General features: G+C 47.3%; 1 protein-coding gene across 1 annotated transcript in view; it reads left to right on the top strand.

The window, feature by feature from the left end:
- The window catches only part of ME2 (malic enzyme 2), a 31353-nt gene extending 14245 nt beyond the window's left edge, over positions 1-17108 (top strand). The window contains exons 3-15 of the mRNA XM_054387253.1: positions 327-476; positions 2265-2340; positions 3202-3363; positions 3904-4007; positions 4337-4446; positions 5003-5100; positions 7082-7195; positions 7326-7440; positions 9361-9503; positions 14040-14142; positions 14895-14965; positions 15685-15783; positions 16946-17108. Of these exons, the coding sequence (XP_054243228.1) occupies positions 327-476; positions 2265-2340; positions 3202-3363; positions 3904-4007; positions 4337-4446; positions 5003-5100; positions 7082-7195; positions 7326-7440; positions 9361-9503; positions 14040-14142; positions 14895-14965; positions 15685-15783; positions 16946-17095 (1495 nt within the window). The 3' untranslated portion in view covers positions 17096-17108. The remainder of the gene's footprint in view (positions 1-326; positions 477-2264; positions 2341-3201; positions 3364-3903; positions 4008-4336; positions 4447-5002; positions 5101-7081; positions 7196-7325; positions 7441-9360; positions 9504-14039; positions 14143-14894; positions 14966-15684; positions 15784-16945) is intronic.
- The last annotated feature ends 5327 nt before the right edge of the window (positions 17109-22435 follow it).

Raw genomic sequence — 22435 nt, 5'->3', positions numbered from 1 at the left:
CCATAGGCTGCAATCCCTCGTTGGGCAGTTGAGGGTCACCTCTCCTGTCTGCTCCTCCCCACAGCTGCCAGCTCTGCCTTCCTGCCCCCCAGGGTGTGGCACAAACTGCGGCAGTGCCCTTGGTGTGCACAGGAGCAAGTCTCAGGCAGAGCCTTTCTGCAGCCAGCCCTTGGCAGGAGCTCTCCCCTGGAGCAGCCCCTGGCTGTCAAAAATAGTCTGTTAACTTTCAGAGGAAACATGGAGCAAGTTTGTGTTTTGCTTTGGCATTTTCTATGTTGTTTTAAATCACATAAATGAGAAACACTACTAAATTTGCTTAATTTCAGGTATATCTACATCATGGGAATCCAAGAGAGAAATGAAAAACTGTTCTACAGGGTGCTGCAAGATGATATTGAGCGGTTAATGCCAATTGTGTACACACCAACAGTAGGCCTTGCCTGCTCCCAGTATGGACACATCTTCAGGAGACCAAAGTAAGGACAGTAAATACAGATTCCTGCTATTTTTACTACCATTTTCTCCCTCTGCTTGCCTGAGGTTTGGAAGTTTTATTTTCTTTTCATCTGGATTCAGCTACATGAGACTTGAGTCAGTTCAGGGCAGTAAAAGTTCATTAAGTAATACCTCAAGGCTCCAGTTTGTATTGGAAAACAGAACACTTAAACCCAGCAGTGGAGGGATGTGTCACAGAAATAGCACAAGTGCAGAGCCTCCTTCCCAGCTCTTCCTAAATGCCATGCAGCCATTTAATTCTGAGGAGAGGGGCTGTGGCTTTCTCCAGCTCTCAAAACCACATCTGTGAGTCAGGGTCTTTATCAGGACAGAGCCTTTGGAGGACGGTGTAGGCTGAAAGGGATTTCTGGAGGTCATCTGGCTTGACTTGGGTGCAGGGACCAGCAAGCAGGAGAGATGTTGTGAAAGCAGGATTGGAGAGGCTTGGCTCATGTAGCTCAGCAGAGTCCTCAAAGCTGTGCTGCTGGGAGCCAGCTTTCACTTATTCCAACACCATAAATACGCTTGGCTGGGATCTGGTTTGGGCTGAGCTGTGACTTGAAAGCAACCATTCAGGTTCTTAGCCCTGTATTGAGGAAACCAGTTCAGACTGGCAGCGGTATCAGCGCATTGCCATGGCACACTCACTGCAAAGTGTATTTCTAGAGCTCTCTTGCTGGAGAGCTTTAGTGCTGTGTTGGAGGAAGGGCTAAGCCTTCACTTCTGGGATAACGACAGTGAGAAGCTCGTGGTTTTGCCCCTGGTCTGGGGCAGGGGATGTGAAAGGTCTACTCTTAGTTCTCAGTTACTTACTTTCCTCTTCCTGTGCATTATAGAATCCCAGACTGGTTTGGGTTGGAAGGGACCTTTAAAGTTCATCCAGTCGAAACCCCTGCAGTCACCAGGGACATCTGCAACTAGAGCAGGCTGCTTAAAGCCTCATCCAGCCTCACCTGGAATGCTGCCAGGGATGGGCCATTGCCACCTCTCTGGGCAACCTAGGACAGGCTCTCACCACCCTCAGTGTCAAACTCTCTTTTTTAGTTTCAAACCATCACCTCTTGTCCTGTCACAACAGGCCCTGAGAAAAAATCTGTCTCCACCTTTCTTGTAGGCCCCTTGGAGCACTAAAAGGTCACCAGAAAGTCTCCCTGGAGCCTTCTCTTCTCCTGGCCGAACAAACTCAGTTTTCTCAGCCTGGCATCACAGCACAACAGTTCCAACCCTCATAGCCCAGAGAGGTGTTTTGGCTCTCATAGAATCACTTAGGTTGGAAAGGACCTTTAAGATCCTTGTGTCCAACCTTCATGTTCCCATGGAGGAGCACTCAGCACTGAGAAGCACTGTCCTCCTCCTAATCTTGGAGAAGACAGTACCTCAGTCCCTTTTCTTTTCCTTGGTCTTCACCTTGTGTAACATCATGAACAGAGATTCACTAAGGGAGAGCCAGGCTTAGGATCCTGTTCCCTTCTCATATCCTTACAGGAGAGCATGGATGCTCTACCAGAGGTGTTTTGCCCTGGGGGAGTGTGACAGGTGAATATCTGTAGTGGTGTAAAACCCAGGTAGCATCACAAAAAGTATTTCCTCCATGTTCTTATTTTGGAGTGTCCAAGCAGCCAGATAAACTGGTGGATTGGAGTTGTCCTTTGATTTAAAACCCTTCAGTTTTGAGAAGATTGTAGTGTGTGATGTTTAAGTTTACTAAGCAAGGTGACATTTCTAATTGACACCTGTGAAATCTTTCTGCTTGGGTTTTTCTCTTTCAGAGGATTATTCATTTCTATCTCAGACAGAGGCCACATAAGGTCAATTGTGAACAACTGGCCAGAGAATGATGTTAAGGTACTACTACCACTGTATAATGTTTTCTAGTTGTTGTTTAATCTCACTTGAGCTTCTTAAGGTTTGTGGAAATTGATGGAAATGTTAATACTACATTTGATGGAAATGTTAATATTAAAGAATCACAGAATCCCAACGTGGTAGGAGTTGGAAGGGAGCTCTGGAGCTCACCCAGTCCAACCCCCCTGCTCCAGTGGGGCACCCACAGCAGCTTGCCCAGCACCACAATGCCCAGCTGGGGTTGGAAGCCCTCCACACAAGGACAGGCCACAACCTCTCTGGGTAGCCTGCTCCAGCCCTCCAGCACCCTCACAACAAAGAAGTTTCTCCTCCTGCTCAGCTGGAACCTCCTGGATTCCAGTTTGTGCCCCTTGCCCCTTGGCCTGTCCCTGGGCACCACTGCAAAGAGTCTGGCCCCAGCCTCTTGTCCTTACATTAGGACACAGAATCTGTAGTTGAGAAGTCCACATTTTGCCATTAAATCCTCTATGACCCCTTTGGATCAAGAACCACAAGAGGAGATGAAGTGAATGTTACTTAGACAAACTTTTTGGTGTCTGGATTTATAAATGGAAATCATAAACCCAAAGTATAAGCTGCAGGTCCACACAGCAGCTTGGATCCTTCCCACTTAGCTTTCAAGGATCTGAGCAGTGGATTTCAGCATGGAAAAAGGAGCACAGCAGATTCTAACTCTGAAGTATTATTGCTTCAAGTAAAATATTCCTTGTAACTTATTCTTTGTGCAAACATAGCTTGATTTTCCTTTTTTTTTTTTCCTTGAAAAAAACCCAATTGGCCTTGCTTTAAAGCTTAGACATTTCAGTGATCATACACAATTTCACCTACTTTTGTTTCCAGGCTGTTGTTGTCACAGATGGAGAAAGAATATTGGGTCTTGGAGACCTTGGTGTGTATGGGATGGGAATTCCAGTAGGAAAACTGTGTTTGTACACAGCCTGTGCAGGAATACATCCAGATAAGTGCTTGCCTGTCTGCATCGACGTTGGAACTGATAATCCTGTGAGTATGGCTGAACTTGGCCTGCCACAAATTATCCATCTGAAAAACATTTATTTAAGAGTATTTAGTGCTATAAGAGAAGGTTATTGTATGAGTGCTTTTATTTCAGATAAACCCCCAAGTATTTCATGTAAGGGTAAATGATTTGGAATTCACTATACAGCCACCTATATCAGTGACTGGCAAAGTCAGCTCATTTGTCAGTGAAATGGTGCATCTGGAAGCAATTTGAATGCTGAGACACTGTCAAATAAGCAGTCAGGTTGGCATGGGAGAAGCTGGAAATGTGCATCAGATTTATTAAAGCAGTTTATGGCTCACAGTATTGATTTTTATGGGGGTCTTTTGTTCCGTTTTAAAAGCAGCCATCGCCAACCTCGAGTGCCAGCTGAAATTGCTGAGCATTGATGTAAGCTGGAGGCAGTTGCAGGGTATAAATGCAGTATCTTTGGTGTGAAATGGGATGCTGTGAACTGTGGGAAGGGAGTGCTGAGGAAGTGGTTCATCAAGCTGCTGTCTTTTGGTTGAATTCTCTTGCAGACACTCCTAAAAGATCCGTTTTACATGGGGCTGTACCAGAAAAGGGATCGCTCACAGGTCTATGATGACCTAATTGATGAGTTTATGGAAGCCATTACAGACAGGTAAGACACTGGATGCTCTGCATGGAAGCATGGCCAAAGCTGCTGGCAAAAAAAAAAAAAAAAGAAATCAAACAACCCTCTTAACATACTGTCCTTGAAAGAATCATTTAAGGACTAAGGATAGGACTAGAAATCAAGAGATGCAACTATTTCTGGCTCTCTAATGGTTGTCTGTGTGACCTGGAACATGCTGCTTGTAGTTTTGAGGAGATGGAACTGATTCAAGCATTGAAAGGCTTGACAACACCTCCTGTCCAAAGACAACTGACCAGGTGCAGGCTCTGTTTTAAAAGGATTGTACTGACAGGAATATTTGCTGTGTTCTCTAGGTATGGCCAGAACACACTTATCCAGTTTGAAGACTTTGGAAACCACAATGCTTTTAGGTTTTTAAGAAAGTACAGAGAGAAATACTGCACCTTCAATGATGATATTCAAGGTATACACTTTGTTTCTCTTCCTTACCATAGAATGGCTTGAGTTGGAAGTGACCTTTGAAGGTCGTCTACTCCAACACTCCTGCAGTCAGCAGGGGCATCTTGAACTACATCAGGTTGCTCAGAGTCCTGTCCAGCCTGATCTGGAATGGTTCCAGGGATGGGACATCTATCAACTCTCTGGGCAACCAGGGTCCCCCAGCCCTCAGTGTAAACAATCTCTTCTTTCTCTGCTGTAAATCTCCCTCTTTTAGTTTCAAACCATCACCCCTTGTCCTATCACAACTGGCCCTGCTAAAAAGTCTGTCCCCAGCTTTCTGATCACCCCTTTAAGTACTGAAGGGCCACCAGAAGGTCTCCCTGGAGCCTCCTCTTCTCCAGGCAGAACAACCCCAACTCGCTCAGCCTGGCCTGCAGTAGAGGGGTTCCAACCCCTTAATGAATGTGATCATTAAGGTCTCTTCCAACCAAAATGATTCTGTGTAGGAACTCTGCTTAAACCTCTAATCTACTGTGTAGAACTGTTCAGCTCACCTTGGATTTGTACTGGTTTTACAGGGACAGCTTCAGTGGCCCTGGCAGGACTGCTGGCAGCACAGAGAGCCACGGGTAAACCACTTGCAGAGCAGAAAGTGCTGTTCCTTGGAGCAGGAGAGGTGAGTTTTCTTCAGGGCTGTAGAAAGCAAGAGATTTAAGTGTGTATTTTCTACAGGACTGGTGGAGATTCACATTCTCTGAATTCCGCTGCAGAACCTTTTCTGTAAGGGCAGATGAAATAACATTAACAGAAGGTACCAACTGCTTAAGAATTACTGTTTGCAAAGTATTTGATGCTTGCAGCCACTCAAGTGTTTCTCTTTATTACATGGACTTGGGGAAAAATAGCATCAGGGATTTATGTGCAGAATCATGGAATTGTTAGTGTTGGAAGGGACCTCAAGGCTCATCCAGTCCCAACCCCCCTGCCATGGACAGGGACACCTCACACCACAGCAGGTTGCACACAGCCACCTCCAGCCTGGCTGCAAAACCCTCCAGGGATGAGGCTTCCACCACCTCCCTGGGCAACCTGTGCCAGTCTCTCACCACCCTCAAGGAGAAGAATTTCTTCCTAACATCCAATCTGAATCTCCCCATTTCTAGTTTGCTCCATTCCCCTCAGTCCTATCACTCCCTGACACCCTACAAAGTCCCTCCCCAGCTTTCTTGTAGAACCCTTCAGGTACTGGAAGGCCACAAGAAGGTCTCTGTGGAGCTTTCTCTTCTCCAGACTGCACAACCCCAACTCTCTCAGTCTGTCTTCATAGGAAATGTGTAGTTGAAGGGGAAATTACCATTACACATGATTTAACATCATGTTAATTTCTTGTAGCATTGGAGAGAGGTACAGAGAAGTTTTCTTGGCAGGTTAGATCAGTGGCTCTTTGCAGCAGATGCTGGGACATCAATGTCAGCCCCAGTAGCATGCTTCTTACTGTGTCAGCACTACTGCTTCTGTGATGCTGACAAAATAACTTCATGAGCTGAGAATTTCTGTATCCGGGGAAAGGTACTGATTGCATTCACTGGCCAGTGTTGTGTTGGTGGCTGAGTGCTCAATGCTGCTCTGCACTTCCCTCTACCTTCTTTCTCCTGACAGACATGTGCAGTGAGCCAAGAGAGGGGACGCGGAGGGAAGTGCTGCCAGCATCTGCTTTCTGACCTCTGCAAGGCTTTTATCACAGGCAGCAGAAGCCCAGAGGGTTTGGAAAGCGGCTAAGCACACAACACTACACTGGTTTGACAGAAGGGCTGCAGCACTAATTGGTTCTTAGGATGCTTTATTGGGTTGAGAGCAGCTCTGAAGAAAGAGCCTTGGGGGTGTTGGGTGCTGAGCAGCTCCCCAGGAGCCAGCAGTGCCCTCCTGCAGCCCAGCAGGCAGCTGTGTGCTGGGCTGCAGCCAGAGGAGTGTGGGCAGCAGGGCAAGAGAGGGGATTCTGCCCCTTGGCTCTGCTCTGCTCAGACCTCACCTCCAATCCTGCTTCCAGTTCTGGTGTCCCCAGCAGAAGAAGGGCACAGAGCTGCTGGAGTGAGGCCAGAGGAGGCCACAGAGATGCTCCAAAGGCTGGAGCAGCTCTGCTGTGAGGACAGGCTGAGGGAGCTGGGGGTGTGCAGCCTGGAGAAGAGAAGACTCCAGGGGACCTCAGAGCTGCCTTCCAATACCTGAAGAGATCCTGCAGGAAGGCTGCAGAGGGACTTTTCCTGAGGGTGGCTGGAGACAGGACCAAGGGAGAATGGTTTGAAGCTGAGGGAGAGCAGGGTTAGACTGGAGGTGAGGAAGAAGCTCTCCAGCATGAGAGTGGTAAGACACTGGAACAGGTTGCCCAGGGAGGTTGTGGCTGCCTACTCAATGGGGGTATTCCAGGCCAGGCTGGATGAGGCCTTGAGCAACCTGGACTGGTGGGAGGTGTCCCTGCCTATGGCGAAGGGGTTGGAACTGGATCATCTTGAAGGTCCTTTCCAACCCAAACTATTCTGTGATATGATCCTATGATGAAATAGGATTTTTTTTTGTAATGGGGAGTCTTGAAGGAGGTGGTTTGCAATGACACCTCCTGTGTGGTCTGTTTAAAAACCCAAGTTCCCTTTATCCACAAGGCTGCCCTGGGAATTGCAAACCTCATTGTGATGGCGATGATAGAGAGCGGCGTTTCTGCTGAGGAAGCCTTCAGGAAAATATGGATGTTTGACAAACATGGTTTACTGGTTCAGGTGAGGGATGCACCATGCTTTGGAACACCCACTACATTTTGTGCTGTTTTGGTCAATGCTTTCCCTCTCCCTCCTCACAAAAAAAATCCCAATCAAACTCAAAACCAAAAAATCAACTTTGGATCTATAGGGTCGAGAACAAAAGGTGGATTCCAATCAAGAACCATTTACACATCAGGCTCCGGAGCAGATACCAAAGGCATTTGTAGAGGCAGTGAATGTACTTCGACCTACAGCTATCATTGGTGAGTTTAGGTTGGTTTTGTTTCTGTCTTTCCATCATTTGGGGTTTTGCTGCATTTAATGTGCTAACGTGGCTCTGAGAAGGTTGGTGATCTGCATTTTTCGTGCTGGAGGTAAGGTGAAAAATGTGATCTGCCTGAAGATACACTGAGCTGCAGTGACCCAGCACTGTCTGTGCCCAAGCACACAGGTGAAAAACACATCCAAATGGTCGATATTAGTACCCCCAGCTATAACCTTCAGGGTAGCTACTCAGCCCCAAACCTTCTCTTTTCTAAATCAGGTACAAAGGAAACTGCAAAGTTGTACCACAAAATACCTGCAATACATCTCTCTGCAGCCAGCCAGCCACAGTTATAAATCAACACCTCCATATTGCCAGGAGCAGTTTAGGTTGGGTATTAGGAGCCATTTCTCCACCCAAAAGGGTTGTCAAGGCCTGTCCCAGGCTGCCCAGGGCAGTGGTGGAGTCCCCATCCCTGGAGGGGTTTCAAAGCTGTGTAGATGTAGTGCTGAGGGCTATGGTTTAGTGGTGCTCTGGCAGTGCTGGGTTCATCCCTCACTGCAGCTGCAGGGGCTCCCTCTCTGTCTTGTATCCTTGTTAACTGCTTCCTCTAGTCCTTGTCCAGCTGTGTTGGAACTTCCTTAGAAAACGCTGAGCATGTTCTCAGGGACTGCATGGCCACAGTGAATTGAAACTGTAATGAAGGGCACTAAGAGTCAGGAAGGCAAAAATAAAACCTTTTCCCCAGGCACATTCCCTGCACCAGCAACAAGGGAGAGAACACTCGTGGAAAAAACCCACATTTTCTGCTTGACAGGAGTTCCCTAACTTGAGTAATTGTTTGGGTTTTTTTCTGTCCTTCCTTCCCTCAGTCAGCTTGTCTGGATAGAATGTGCCAGCAGCATGGCTTGAAGGGGCTGTCTCACACTGATACCTGTTAGATCTCTGACATATCTCAGAATCACAGAACAACTTTGGCTGCTGAAGACCTTTAAGATCATTGAGTCCAACCATTACCCCAGCACTGCCACGGCACCACCAAACCATGGCCCTCAGCACTACATCTACACAGCTCTGAAATCCCTGCAGGGATGGGGACTCCACCACTGCCCTGGGCAGCCTGGGATTGGCCTTGATAACCCTTTTGGGTGGAGAAATGGTTCATAATACCCAACCTAAACTGCTCCTGGCAATATGGAGGTGTTGATTTATAACTGTGGCTGGCTGGCTGCAGAGAGATGTATTGCAGGTATTTTGTGGTACAACTTTGCAGTTTCCTTTGTACATGATTTATTTAGAAAAGAGAAGGTTTGGGGCTGAGTAGCTACACTGAAGGCTATAGCTGGGGGTACAAACATCGACCATTTGGATGTGTTTTGACCTGTGTGCTTGGGTATAGTCAGAAATAACTGATGTAATAACTGATGTAGTGTGAGGTACCCATGGCAGGGGGGTTGGAACTGGATGATCCTTGAGATCCCTTCCAACCCTGACAATTCCCTGACAATTCTGTGATTCTATAACCAGTACCAAGGGAACTTGCATTGCAGAGTTAACACCCAGCTAGGATGAATCATCTGTGAAGAACCTGGAGTTCTCATGTGTTTATCCAGGGCAGTGATAAGTGTTTTTTACATAGATCAATAAAAACAAAACAAAAAAAAAACCAACAAACCAACCCAAAAGACAGGCTGTTGGAAGACATTAATTCTTGTGAAAAAGGAGGACTTTTAGAGCAGTGCCTGGTTTCCATCTCCTGCTGCTAGAGAAAGCTGCAATGCTTTGCTCTGAGTGAGAAACTTCAGGGATGGCCATGAGCTCAGATTTACAGTTGCTGTCACCTGCCCTGAGACAGTCAAGTATTGATTCTACTTTTTTTTTTTTTTTTGTGTGTGTTTTGCTTTTGTGTTGACTCCAGGAGTTGCAGGAGCTGGGCGACTCTTCTCTCAGGACGTGATCAAAGCCATGGCTGCTATCAATGAGAGACCAATAATATTTGCACTAAGTAACCCTACAGTGAAAGCTGAGTGCACAGCAGAGGAAGCATACACATTTACAGAGGTATGGAGTGCTCAGAGATGTTTCCCACCAGGCTTTCCCATTCTCCTGGGGGTCTGAAGATAGGTCTTAACGTTGTAATGGAGAGTGGGTACAGACTTTAAAGTGAGCAAAGTCCTTGCAGCAGGTAATGTCCTTGCAGCAGTCCAGCAGCTCCATGTGGTACTCAGTCACTCTCTGGTGTCTGCAGGTCAGAACTCATTACCAGTGACCCGTGAGGACTCATGCTTCCAGTGCAGGAATCACTGGTGGCACCCTGTCCTCCTGCTCCCTTCTCACAGCTTCTCTGCCTCATACACTGGCACCACCAAACGTTGAGATGAGTGAACTGAGAAGAAACCTTGTTTTGCACCTCAAAGCTGTGACACTATGGGATGCTGGAGGTTGGGCTTTGAAGTGGTTTCACAGAACCCCAGCTTGGTGGGGGTGGGAAGGGACCTTTGGAGCTCACCCAGTCCAACCCCCCTGCTCCAGCAGGGCACCCACAGCAGCTTGCCCAGCAGCACAAGGACCAGGGGGGGTTGGAAGCTCTCCACAACCTCTCTGGGCAGCCTGCTCCAGCCCTCCACCACCCTCACAACAAAACCTCTCCCCTTTCCCCCTCTCCCCCTCTCTTTCTTTCCCCCTCTCTTTCTTTCCCCCTCTCTTTCTTTCCCCCTCTCTTCCTTTCCCCCTCTCTTCCTTTCCCCCTCTCTTCCTTTCCCCCTCTCTTCCTTTCCCCCTCTCTTCCTTTCCCCCTCTCTTCCTTTCCCCCTCTCTTCCTTTCCCCCTCTCTTCCTTTCCCCCTCTCTTCCTTTCCCCCTCTCTTCCTTTCCCCCTCTCTTCCTTTCCCCCTCTCTTCCTTTCCCCCTCTCTTCCTTTCCCCCTCTCTTCCTTTCCCCCTCTCTTCCTTTCCCCCTCTCTTCCTTTCCCCCTCTCTTCCTTTCCCCTTCCCCCCCTCCTCTCTCTCTTTCCCCCTCTCCTCCTTTCCCGTTCCCCCCCTCCTCCTCTCCCTCTTTCCCTCTTTCCCTCTTTCCCTCTGTCCCTCTTTCCCTCTGTCCCTCTTTCCCTCTGTCCCTCTGTCCCTCTGTCCCTCTTTCCCTCTGTCCCTCTGTCCCTCTTTCCTTCTTTCCCCCTCTCTCCCTTCCTCCCTCTCCCCCTTCCTCCCTCTCCCCCTTTACCCTTTCTTCCTTCCCCCTTCTTCCTCCCTTTACCCTTTCTTTCCTCCCAAATCAAGTGACTCATAAAAAAAGGAGATAATTTCATGTTTTTTGCTGTAGAACTATGAGCTCCTTGCTTCCACTCCTGGCGTGGCTTGGTTTCCAACATTCCAACCTCAGCACTGTTAGCTTCACACCACATAGGGTGAAACTCCATCATCTCCAGCTGGCACCCACGTTCTCTTCAGTGTCACTGGACCTGCCAGCTCAGAGGGAACTCTTGCTACAGAGAGTCAAGAGGGAGCCCTAGGCAGGAATAACAGCCTCTGGATGAGATATAGACTTTAGTTCCTAATAGTAAATGAGGAAGCTTTTAAATATGGGTGGCTTAATTATCTCTTGGATCACAGTATCACAGTATATTAGAGGTTGGAAAGGACCTCAAGAGATTGAGTCCAGCCCCCCTGCCAGAGCAGGATCACTCAGGGGAGTCTGCACAGGAATGCATCCAGGTGCATTTGGAAAGTCTGCAGAGAAGGAGACTCCACAATCTCCCTGGGCAGGATCAGTTATTTTAGCCAGGAGAGTGAGTTGGGCAGTCTTCTAGTAAGTCAGATGCCAGTATCTCAGATGGAAAGTAAGCAAGAGTACTTTATACAACCAAGCTTAGCTGGCATAAGCGTGCAAACAAGTGGCTGAAGGAGGCCAGCAGCAGCACTGTTAGAGGGAGAATTAGCCTCATTTTCACTTGTCCTTTGTATAACTATCCACAGAGCAGTCCCCTGCCCTCAGGAGCTGGCTGGTGGGAAATCTTGGGCTAATACTAGGAAGTCAGCAAGGGAATGAAGATAGCCACAAACCTTTTATTCCCTGTTCTTTTTCCACTAGATGGCACCTGTAGAAGCCTGATGAGTCTTCAGTGCCCTCTGTACTGCCCTGGTGTTGTGTGGGCTTTGCTTATGTTTTCTTTTAGCATTGTTTTATGCATCCATGTGTTTTGATCCCACACAAAAGGGCTGTTATTGGGGATATGCCCCAAACATTCAAACACAGCTCTGAGTTGTTAGCTTTGTTGGTAATTTGTGCTCAAGTGTGGTCATCCTGAAAAGAGAGCCTTAAGTATTTTGAAATAATGTTACTCAACCTGTTAGTCCAAAGGAAGTAAAGAGAGCAGCCCTGTGGAGAGGAACCTGGGAGTGCTGGTGGGCAGCAAGTTCTGCATGGGACAGCAATGTGCCCTGGGGGGCAAGAAGGCCAAGGAGGTCCTGGGGGACATTGAGAAGAGTGTGGCCAGAGATCCAGGGAGGTTCTCCTCCCCCTCTATTCCACCCAGGTGAGGCCACACCTGGAATATTGCATCCAGCTCTGGGCTCCCCAGCTCAGGAGGGACAGGGATCTGCTGGAGAGAGTCCAAGGGAGGGCTCCAAGGATGCTGAAGGCACTGCAGCACTGCCTGGGGAGGAGAGGCTGAGAGCCCTGGGGCTGTGCAGTCTGCAGAGGAGAAGGCTGAGAGGGATCTGCTCAATGTCTGTCAAGAGCTGAGGGCTGGGGGGCAGGAGGGAGGGGACAGGGACAGGCTCTGCTCAGCTGCACCCTGGGGTAGGCCAAGGGGCAAGGGATGGAAAGTGCAGCACAGGAGGTTCCACCTCAGCAGGAGGAGGAACTTCTGCCCTGGGAGGCTGCCAGAGCCCTGGAACAGGCTCCCCAAAGTGTTGTGGAGTCTCCTTCTCTCCTTCTCTGGAGATTTTCAAGACCCATCTGGATGTGTTCCTGTGGGACCTGTGCTGGATTCTATGGTCCTGCTCTGGCAGGGGGGTTGGACTGGGTGATCTCCAAAGGTCCCTTCCAACCCCTAACATCCTGTGAGCCTGTGATTTTTTTGCTTACAGGGTTTAACTGCCTGAGGAAAGGGTCGTTTTTCTGTGAGCCTGTGATTCCAACATTCCAACCTCAGCACTGTTAGCTTCACACCACATAGGGTGTAACTCCATCATCTCCAGCTGGCACCCACGTTCTCTTCAGTGTCACTGGACCTGTCAACATCCTGTGAGCCTGTGATTTTTTTGCTTACAGGGTTTAGCTGCCTGAGGAATGGGTCGTTTTTCTGCCTGGGTACATTTCACAGCACAAACTCTGGATTTGTTTTAATATTTGGTGATGGTTAAAATCCTTCTCAAAGGAAGAAAAAAAAAATCAGTCCTCAGAGCATGGTACAGCAGTCCCTGCCTTCACCCTCACACCCATCAGTAAACAACTGACCTTTTGTAACTGGACTTCTGTTTCAGTCTCCTTTTGGAAGTGGTTGTTATTCAGCTGCCTTTGTGGAGTCCCTACAGTGGTGGTTCCTGGCTTGTGGTTACAATAATCAAATCTATGAGGAGACCTTTAAGATCATCAAGTTCAAAACCATTAACCCAGCACTGCCAGGTCACTACCAACCCATAGCCCTCAGCACCACAGCTACACAGCTTTGGAACCCCTCCAGGGATGGGGACTCTATCACTGCCCTGGGCAGCCTGGGCCAGCCTAAACCTCCCCTGGTGCAACCTGAGGCTGTTTTCTCTTGCCTTATCTCTTGTTCCTTGGGAGAAGAGCCTAACCCCCACTGGGCTCCAACCTCCTTTCAGGGAGCTCTAGAGAGCCAGAAGGCCTCCCTTCAGCCTCCTTTCTCCAGGCTGAACACCCCCAGCTCCCTCAGCTGCTCCTCCCCAGCCCTCTTCTCCAGACCCTTCCCCAGCTCTCTTGCCCTTCTCTGGACCTGCTCCAGCTCCTTAATGTCCTTCCTGGAGTGAGGGTCCCAAAACTGAACCCAGGATTTGAGGTGTAGCCTCTCCAGTGCTGAGTTCAGGGGGACAATGACCTCCAGATCCCCCATACTTTATTTTCTGTGTGTGTGTGAGTAGCTTCTCTAACTCATTGCTGTCCTGAAGAGCAGTGAATGGAAAACCAAAAAGATGGCTTTAGAAAGCTGCAGAGTTTTAGGTGTATGCTCATCTCATTTGCTTTCCAGATGTTTGATGCAGAAACAGCACATGTTCTCCAGCTGCAAAAACACATGCAGATGCTTAATGATCCTTGTATCTCTTCCAGTCTCTGATGGAAAGGGTGGGCTTGGGTGTTGCCATTCTGGGGTTGTAGAAATTGTGTCAGCCTGGGATTTAAGAAATGTGCTTGAATCCAGTTGCATTCTGTAGGACCCTTTGGCATTTTTTGTGTGTGTGTTTGGCTATGTGCTCAACTACCTAGATGACCTCTAAAGGTCACTTCCAACACAAATCTTCCTGCCTCAGTCCTGAAGCTGGCCAGGAGCTGCAGGACTCTGGTGAGCCTGTATTTCATCATGGCTGTGTTGCTCCATCCTTTGAAGCTGCCTGACTGTGATTGTTCCTCTGTTTCTCAGGGCCGTTGCTTGTTTGCCAGTGGCAGCCCCTTCGACCTGGTGACTCTGAAAGATGGAAGAACCTTCAAACCAGGCCAAGGAAACAATGCTTATATATTTCCAGGTAATAAAGTGGCCTCCTTTTAGTCTGGGCTATTAGCATCTTTCTTGGCTTCCCTTGCTGCAGCAAGCACAGTTAGTGAAGCAGCATGAAGAGATGTTGCCAGCATTTAAAGCTGAGAACTCAGTCAGAAGAAGGAAGGAAAGAAAGCCAATGAAGGATGGGTGTTGGATGTGTGCAGTCACACGTGCCCACAGGGAGCTCACCCAGCTGGCTGTTTCTTAGAAAACATAAGGCTCTATTAAAGGCTTTGAAAGTTGCTGCATTGTGGGTTCTTCTGCTTGTTTTTGGGGGGTTAGAAGGAAAGAAGTGGCAACATGTCCTCTTGCAGTTGTGCCATCTCCCTCCCTGGAAGCATTCAAGGCCAGGCTGGATGAGGCTGTGAGCAACCTGGGCTGGTGCAAGGTGTCCCAGCCCATGGCAGGGAGGTTGAACTAGGTGATCTTTAGGGCCTCTTCCAACCCAAACCATTCTGTGGTTTGATCTCTGCACAAGTGAGGGTACAGGAGAAGCATCAGGGGTATTTCTCTGCCTTAGCCTTTCTCTCTCTTTCCTGCCTGAGCTGCCAAGCTCCAGCCCCTTGTCAAAAGCCATTTCTCATGGTCAATAACAAGCACACATGGTGTAGTAGCTTGGCAAATGTGTGTAGAAAGCTGTGAGGAGACCTTTAGCATTCTTGATGAGGGGTAGCTTCTCTGCAGCAGGCTGCCTGTTTGTAATTGATGTGGCCCTAACTGGCAATAATTCTATTGCAGGCGTGGCTCTGGCTGTGATCCTCAGCAGCGTTCGGCATATTAGTGATAAGGTTTTCCTAGAGGCTGCTAAGGTAAGTGTGGTGGAAGCAGAGCAGGCTTCTGACATGATGGTGGGTGACACCAAGGGCAGTTTCTCAGCTCTTGCTGAAATTATGTGATTTCTTGGCTGGTTCCTGTTGGGTTTTTTTTAATCCCTCCCCAACGGAATTTATGGATTTTGATCCAACAAAATGGTGAAAAGTATCAACTTCCACTGTAGTTTCAATTTCTTCATCCAGAACCAAGCTCCCAAATAGGAAAGTCTAGCAGAAAACCAAACCTGCTCTGCCTCCTCCACCTCCAGCCCTGCTCTGGGTTCCACAGTTGGCTGTGTGGTCAGGGGTGCATGTGGCCCTCAGGCTCCTGTCCTGTCCTACTTTTGCACTCTGAAGCAGGAACACCTACTACAGCAGAATCAACTGGCCAAATGCATGGACAATCCTGCAGCACGTTGTGCTCTTAGAACTTCATTGTCCTGGGTAGCTCAGCCTCCAACAAAAAAAAAAAAAATCAGTCCTCCTTTTGCTGAATGCTTCCAAGCAGAATTTACTGCTGTGGGCTGAGACTGAAGAGTTTTGTCAACAAAGAGCTGATCTTTGAGAAGGTGGAATTTTGCCTGTCTCTTCCTGCAGTGCTTTGGGAGCACTCCAGTAGTAAAGAACAATTGAACTTACTTCTCTCAGGTGTTTTAACATCTTTTTGGGAATGCAGTAAATGGAACTTGTTTTTTTTTTTTTTTTTTCTAACTCAGGCACTGACAGAGCAGCTGACTGATGAAGAGCTTGCACAAGGAAGACTCTATCCTCCACTGTCCAATATTAGGGAAGTTTCTATTTCTATTGCTGTCAAGGTGAGTATGAAGTATAAAAGTGTTTGATGGGTACATTAAATGGCTGAAAAGCACAGTGTGACCCACAAATGTGAGGTGCTTGGGTGCAAAATACCCGGTTTTTTGTGTCTTTCATAAGAGACACTCTGAGTTTGTTGGGTGCTTCAGTTTGACAGTGAGGATAGACCAAAATTGTCCTCCTCTGACATGTGAAATTCAGTTTCCAGATCTCCATGAGGAGTTGTAAAAATAGTTTGGGGTTTGTCTTTAGCCATTTTGTGAGCCCTGAACTTACTGATCTGGACAAGCTTGAAAAGAGGGCCTGTGGGAACACCAGAAGATTCAACAAGGCCAAGGACAAGGTCCTGCATTTGGGTAGGGATAGTCCCCAGTATCAGCACAGGCTGAGGGATGAAGGACTGGAGAGCAGCCCTGTGCAGAAGGCCTTGAGGGTGCTGGGGGTGCAGAGCTGGCCATGAGCTGGCACCAAGCACTGGCAGCCCAGAGCCAGCCCTGTGCTGGGCTGATCCCCAGCAGTGTGGGCAGCAGGGGCAGGGAGGGGATTCTGCCCCTCTGCTGTGCTCTGCTGAGACCCCCCCTGCAGTGCTGGGGCAGCTCTGGAGTGCTCAGCACAGCACAGACAGGGAGCTGGTGGAGCAGGGCCAGAGGAGGCCACAGCAATGCTGGCAGGGCTGGAAGGGCTCTGCTGGGAGGCTCCAGGCTGAGAGAGTTGGGCTTGGGCAGCCTGCAGAAGAGAAGGCTCCAGGGAGACCTTCTGGTGGCCTTGCAGTGCTTCAAGGAAGAAAGCTGGGGACAGAGTTTTGGGCAGGGTCTGTTGTGAGAGGCCAAGGGGTGATGGTTTGAACTGCAAGAGGGAGATTGAGAGTGGAGAGAAGGAAGAAATGTTTGAGAGTGAGAGTGGTGAGAGCCTGTCCCAGGCTGCCTAGAGAGGTGGGCGATGTCCCATCCTTGGAACCATTCTAGATGAGGTTCATGAGGCTGTGAGCAACCTGCTCTGGTTGGGGATGTCCCTGCTGAGGGCAGGGGGTTGGACTGGATAAGCTTTAGAGGTCCCTTCCAATGCAAAGCATTCTGTGGTTCTGGAATGCTGCGGTGGAAGCGTAGAGGTTGTTTCTGTGCAGCAGAAGGCTGTTGGTCACTCCCTGGTGCTTCCCCTCGTCAGGTGATGGAGTTCCTGTACGCAAACAACATGGCTTTCCACTACCCTGAGCCTGCAGACAAGAACCGCTACATCCGATCAAAGGTGTGGACCTACGAGTACGAATCCTTCATGCCAGATGTCTACGACTGGCCTGAGTCTAAGGTGCACTGATGCCTCAGAAGATCACACTCCTCAAGCAGTATCTTCTACTCTGCAGGGATCCCTTTTTCAGACCAATTCAAATCATGATCTTCGAGTCCTATAATTTATTTCCACTCATTTTATTGTGTTTTATTTTTCCCCACCCCCCCCCCCCCTTTCTATGCCCTGCTTTTCACTTGACGTAGATTTCTCCTCCCTCTCCTCTTCACACCCCACCCCACTCCTTGAGTACCTGGTGAACCCTATGGATGATGGCATCCATCACAGAAATGTGAGCCCTCTGAAATTCTCTTTAAATTAGGACACCACATTTTTAGCTTAGAGCCAACACCACGCTAAAGAATTCCTTTAATGATGTTTTAGCTCCATGTGTTTGATGATCAACCATAGCTCTCTGGTGGCTGCTGATCTCCAGGTTGATTTCTGCTTCCCACGACGGCTCCTAACTGTCCTCATGTCGTCGTGCTGAGGTGTCTGTGACATCACCAGAGAGCATTTGCCAGAGAGGACAAAAAAAAAAAAAAAAAAAAAGAAAAAAAGGACAGCTTAAAGACAAATTTAACCATCTAATGGACTTTCTTCTTTTGGCCTGGTGTTTCAAGGTGCCCACCTCCCTCCAGACTTTCCTGGTGGCGCTGGCTGCTCTGTTGCTTTGAGGAGCAGCCTGGTGGGATCCGCAGCGGCGCTTTATCTTTTTTTTTTTTTTGCGTCTTCGTCGTTGTGTGAGGGAAGTTGGGAACTGGTTAAAAGTTATCCTTGGAAAGCCTGGAAATGCTATTAATCACTTAACAGCTTTTAAAAAACAAAGCTCTGCTGCTGCATAATGAATTCTATCACCTAAAGGCAGGATCTAAAGTGACTTAGGGAAATCTTCAATAAGGAGATTTTTCCACAGTGGGCTCCCAAAGGGATGTACCAAAGGATTTCCTGATTTGTTAAAGGTTCTTTTTTTCTAAGATGAATTTTCTCCTTTGCCTACCCCTGTTCTCACAGAAAGATTTGTGTGTGATGCTTTCGTGATATGGCTGGCTCAAAACCCCTCTTTGAACAAACCCCCACAGGCAGAGGATGAAGGTGGAAGTGTTGCGGACAGCTGTTAACATCTGCAGTGCTTTGAATGTTCGTTGTGATCTCAGTCCAGTCAATTCAGTTCAGTTTGAACACAGGACTCAAAACACCTAACGCTTAGAAGCTCTCAGTTGATCATTTCACCTTCCTCACTCCATTTACAGGTTTAATTTTTTGGGTTTTGTGTGAAAACAAAAGCAGCAAGTCAAATTTTCCTTGCAGCAAACAGCACTGCACATCTGATACAGATTCCCACTGTGTACGTTCCTTTTGTGTTTTGTTCCTACTGGGTTTTGAGTGCCCTTCACGATATTGTGTTAGCAAGAAGGACACAGAGAAGCAGTTACAGTCTGTGACTTCTCTAAATCTGGTCTGTGTAATGAGAACAGTGGTACGTCAGGGACAGAAATAAAGATAATCTGCTGCCTCAAGGCAAAAAAGGGACATAAACACAAGGAAACAGTTAGAAGTGAAAGGGCTATGCTAGCAAACTTGGAGCCAGCATCCAAACAGTAAAGCTTGCTCAGGATTTACCCCCTGGCAGGCACCTCTCTCATGTCCTCATTTGTAGTGGGAAATGCAGAACAGGCCCAGAGCAGAACAAGAGTCTCTGTACCCCTTTAGAGATGGTTTGTGGCGCTGACTTGCCTGATTGTCAGCTTACATCCATGCATTAGCTAAAAAGAACAGTGAATCTGGGGAAGTTTTACTAAGTGAGGGATGAAGACTAATGGTATAAATGCAGAAAATAGTGATGTGGGGGACAGGCTGCACGTTCAAACTGTGGTAGTATGCTGTCTGGTGGGGCTGGAAGTGCTGCTTTGCCGAGGAGGGCAGCATACGTGGCTTGCAACTTGCGTCTCTAAGTATTTGTACAAAGAAAGAAAGAAAAAAGGCCAACACACACAACATGATGTTTTTACAGATGCCCTTTTTTCTTTTTTTTTTTAATCTATTTTTCCTAAGCCTGACTTTTATTGTATTTAAACTGAGAATTTTTTTTATTTAGTGTATGAATTCTTTTTTACCTTCTGAAAATTCAACCTGTGGCAGCAAGAATTCTGCATCACTAGATTCGAGTCTATCAGGAACACACAATTCCTCACTTCTGCCAACCTGCTGATGAGGCAGATGAGTAACAAAAATACCCCATGTGCTGATCTTGTGTCCTGGCTGAGAAGGTGATCTTGTCTCCCGGCTGAGAATGATGACGGAGACAGGGCAAAGCAGTCTGTAGATATATAACTCTTGTCTTACAGGATAAAGATCTGCATCCATCTCTTCAGTCTGACTAGTTTGTTTTCCCAGAAGTGCAGCCACACTCCAGAAGCCCCAGTGGGATTTTCCCCAACTACAAATATTCCTGCATAATTGTCTTTTCCTTTGTTTAGTTTTTTTTTCTTCTGGAAATGCCACTGCAGGGGTGAGGAAAAACCGGTCTGTAAGTGACGCAGAGGCTCTAGTTACAAACCAGCCCTGCCCTGGTGGAGCTCAAGAGTAGAGAAAAACCTTCTCTGTCTCTCTAACCTGCCCCAGATATGGCCAGCTAAGTGACACCAGTTAGACTTCATCTGCCTTTGCACACCTGTGGGCAGGGATTAATGAGGTTCTGTGGATCATACAGACACAGTTGTTTTCCATTACTAACATATCAGCCCACAAAGTTTTAAAGTGCATTTCACTCCCTTTCAGCATTTCCAGATTATTTTGGTAGTAAAATCCACAGATTCATCTTCAGCTTTGTGTATTCTTCAGATCCAATTCATCTTTGAATTAATTACCACTGATCTTGCTGCTTAGGAAGGAACCACAGTAACCTTCTTTGTACTCAACTTGAATTCTTTCCTTTTTTTTTTTTTTTTTTTCTATTTACTGGCTTATTCCAAAGCATTTTTGATCTTTATACAGAAAATTCTCTGGTGCAGTATGCAAAGGTGAAAAGCTGTCACCAGGATGCATTTTGTAATGCTACTTGTGCCAGTTAAGCTTATACTGCTCTTTAATATAATACATCACTAAGGGACAAGGAGTGTTCTAGCTCTTCACACAGCCCTGGTGACTTTTGCCCTCTGAACACTCTAGGCATCTGTCCTTCACATCTCTTCTCTGTGAGGATACTATTGTGGATGTACACAGAGCACTTCTGAGAGGATCAGAAACTCCCACTGAGGTCAGTGGCTCAGGTTTTGGTTTTGGGTTGTTGGTTTTTGGGGTTTTTTTTTGGGGGGGGGGGGGGGATGTGCTCCAGAACTTGTTATTTTTTAATAGGAGCAGGACTGAGCCTCCTGGCAGCAACGTGTGGACATATCTAGGGGTGGAGAAGAGAGGTAGCTGAGGGAGTGCAGCCTGTTTTTATTAAATGTGTTGTCTTGTTCAGCAGAGGTTTTCTATGTTCCTGAAACACATGCCCACATGCCAACATTTGACTTGTAGAGGAGGGCTATTAAAAGCCTATGTCGGATAGATTTTTAAAACCCAGATGGTGACTGCTCACAGAACTCCTTGGTTGTGTTTGTGAGCAGCAATGTTTCATGAGGTTGTATTTGTTGAGGGTTTTTTTTTTTTCTGAGATTAAAAACAAAAAACAAGGCAACACTTTTACCTGCAGATTGGTGTTTAAGAGGTTTCCTGTGGTACCTGCCTGCCTTCTCTGTACTGTTGTTTCCAGCACCTTGTTTTGAGGGCAGTAGGTAAAGAAATTTTCTTGTCACACTGCACTGGTAGTAATTGCAAAGATAAATGACACATCTTTTGGTTTTTCATTTAGCAGTCCCATTTGGTGACTACTCCTGTAGGAGTTTGGGGATGACTATTTGTACAGCTACAACCACAAATTTTAGTTCAGCTGGCTCTGGGCCTAACTAAACCCAAGCTGTCATCTTTCACGTGCTTTCAGGAAGTCTTCTTGACTTCCAAGGTGCAGGTTTGAGCATCTCCATCATTTAGATACAGGTATTGACAAGACTCTCAGATGGAACTGTACGAACAGTACAGTCTGGACTCCCATTCTGTCTCAGCTCTAAGTGCTATTCCCTAGTTTAAGAAAACCACTGCTGTTTTTTGGACTCTTCAGATGTTTCCTAACGAGCAGAGACTGGTGTTAACACTGAATAGGGGAGCAAGGAGAAAATCTAGAGCAAACTCTTAATTACACCCCCCCTTGACAGCTGCATTTGAACCACGTAATTCAGTTGTCTGCTGGTGAAGGAACATCTAGTTCTGCATGGATCTACCTTGACCTACCTATCTGCTCCCAAAATACACATTGCCATGGTATCAGAAAGCCTGCAGATGTTCTAGTGAACTGAGGAGAATGCAGCACGCTTCAGACCTCTGCTTCCCAAAGCACAGCACTCTGAGGATGCAGAGTATTCATACTGGCGCCGGAGGGACGTGCTAACAGCCAGATGGTACATGAAGAACCCAGTACCTGGTGGCACAGTGGCTACAAATGATGTAAAATGTTCTCTCAGATCTGACATTCACAGTACAGGAACCTTGAGGTGTGTTTATATTCCCCACACACAAGAAGTTGTTGGCACTGGATTAAACCGAACTCTTCCCAAGTCCCTTCCAGTTTTGACTTCTCCATCCTTTAAGTGGTTCCTTTCTAATGAGAACTGAATTAATTTTAGGACCACACAGACACAGGAAGATGGCCAGTTTGTCAATAAATAAAATGTCAAAACAACCTTGCTTTTATTTTCTATCTGAAGCATATCTACCTTACACAAATAAATGTATGCCTGCTGCAGTGGTTCTGAGAACAGTTCCAGTTGGCTTCACCTTGGGAGGGGTTGTTGCTCAGCTGAAACTAAAATTGTATTTAGATGTGAACTGGTTGGGGATATTTTTCCTTCTTTATAATGTTGTAACTGTATTGAAATGTGTGTTCTGGTCTTCTATTTTCTTAGTAAAAATGCATTCCCTTTGCCTAAACCACACTCGATGTTGTTTATTCTGAAATAGTAACACTTGCCCTATGCAGTACTATTAGTACTCACTGCTGTTACCTACCTTTTCCCTCTTTCCTCCTTTGAAAGTGATCATCAAAACAAGTAAAACAGCTACAAATTTGTCTCAGCACTGGTTTTCTAGAACACCTGGCTCTTTCACAGCACTTTTAAAGAGGTCTTTTCTAAAGGAATGGAGATCAGCAGGACCAGAGCAGGGATTGTCTTCCTTTTCTGGGCACTGGTGAGGCCACAACTTGAAACCTGGGTTCAGTTTGGGGCTCTATACTCCCAGAAGGACATTGAGGGGCTGGAGCGTGTCCAGAGA

The sequence above is a fragment of the Indicator indicator genome, chromosome 15 (assembly GCF_027791375.1).
Source record: "Indicator indicator isolate 239-I01 chromosome 15, UM_Iind_1.1, whole genome shotgun sequence".
NCBI classification, from domain to species: Eukaryota; Metazoa; Chordata; class Aves; order Piciformes; family Indicatoridae; genus Indicator; species Indicator indicator.
This window is presented reverse-complemented; position numbering and strand designations above follow the sequence as displayed.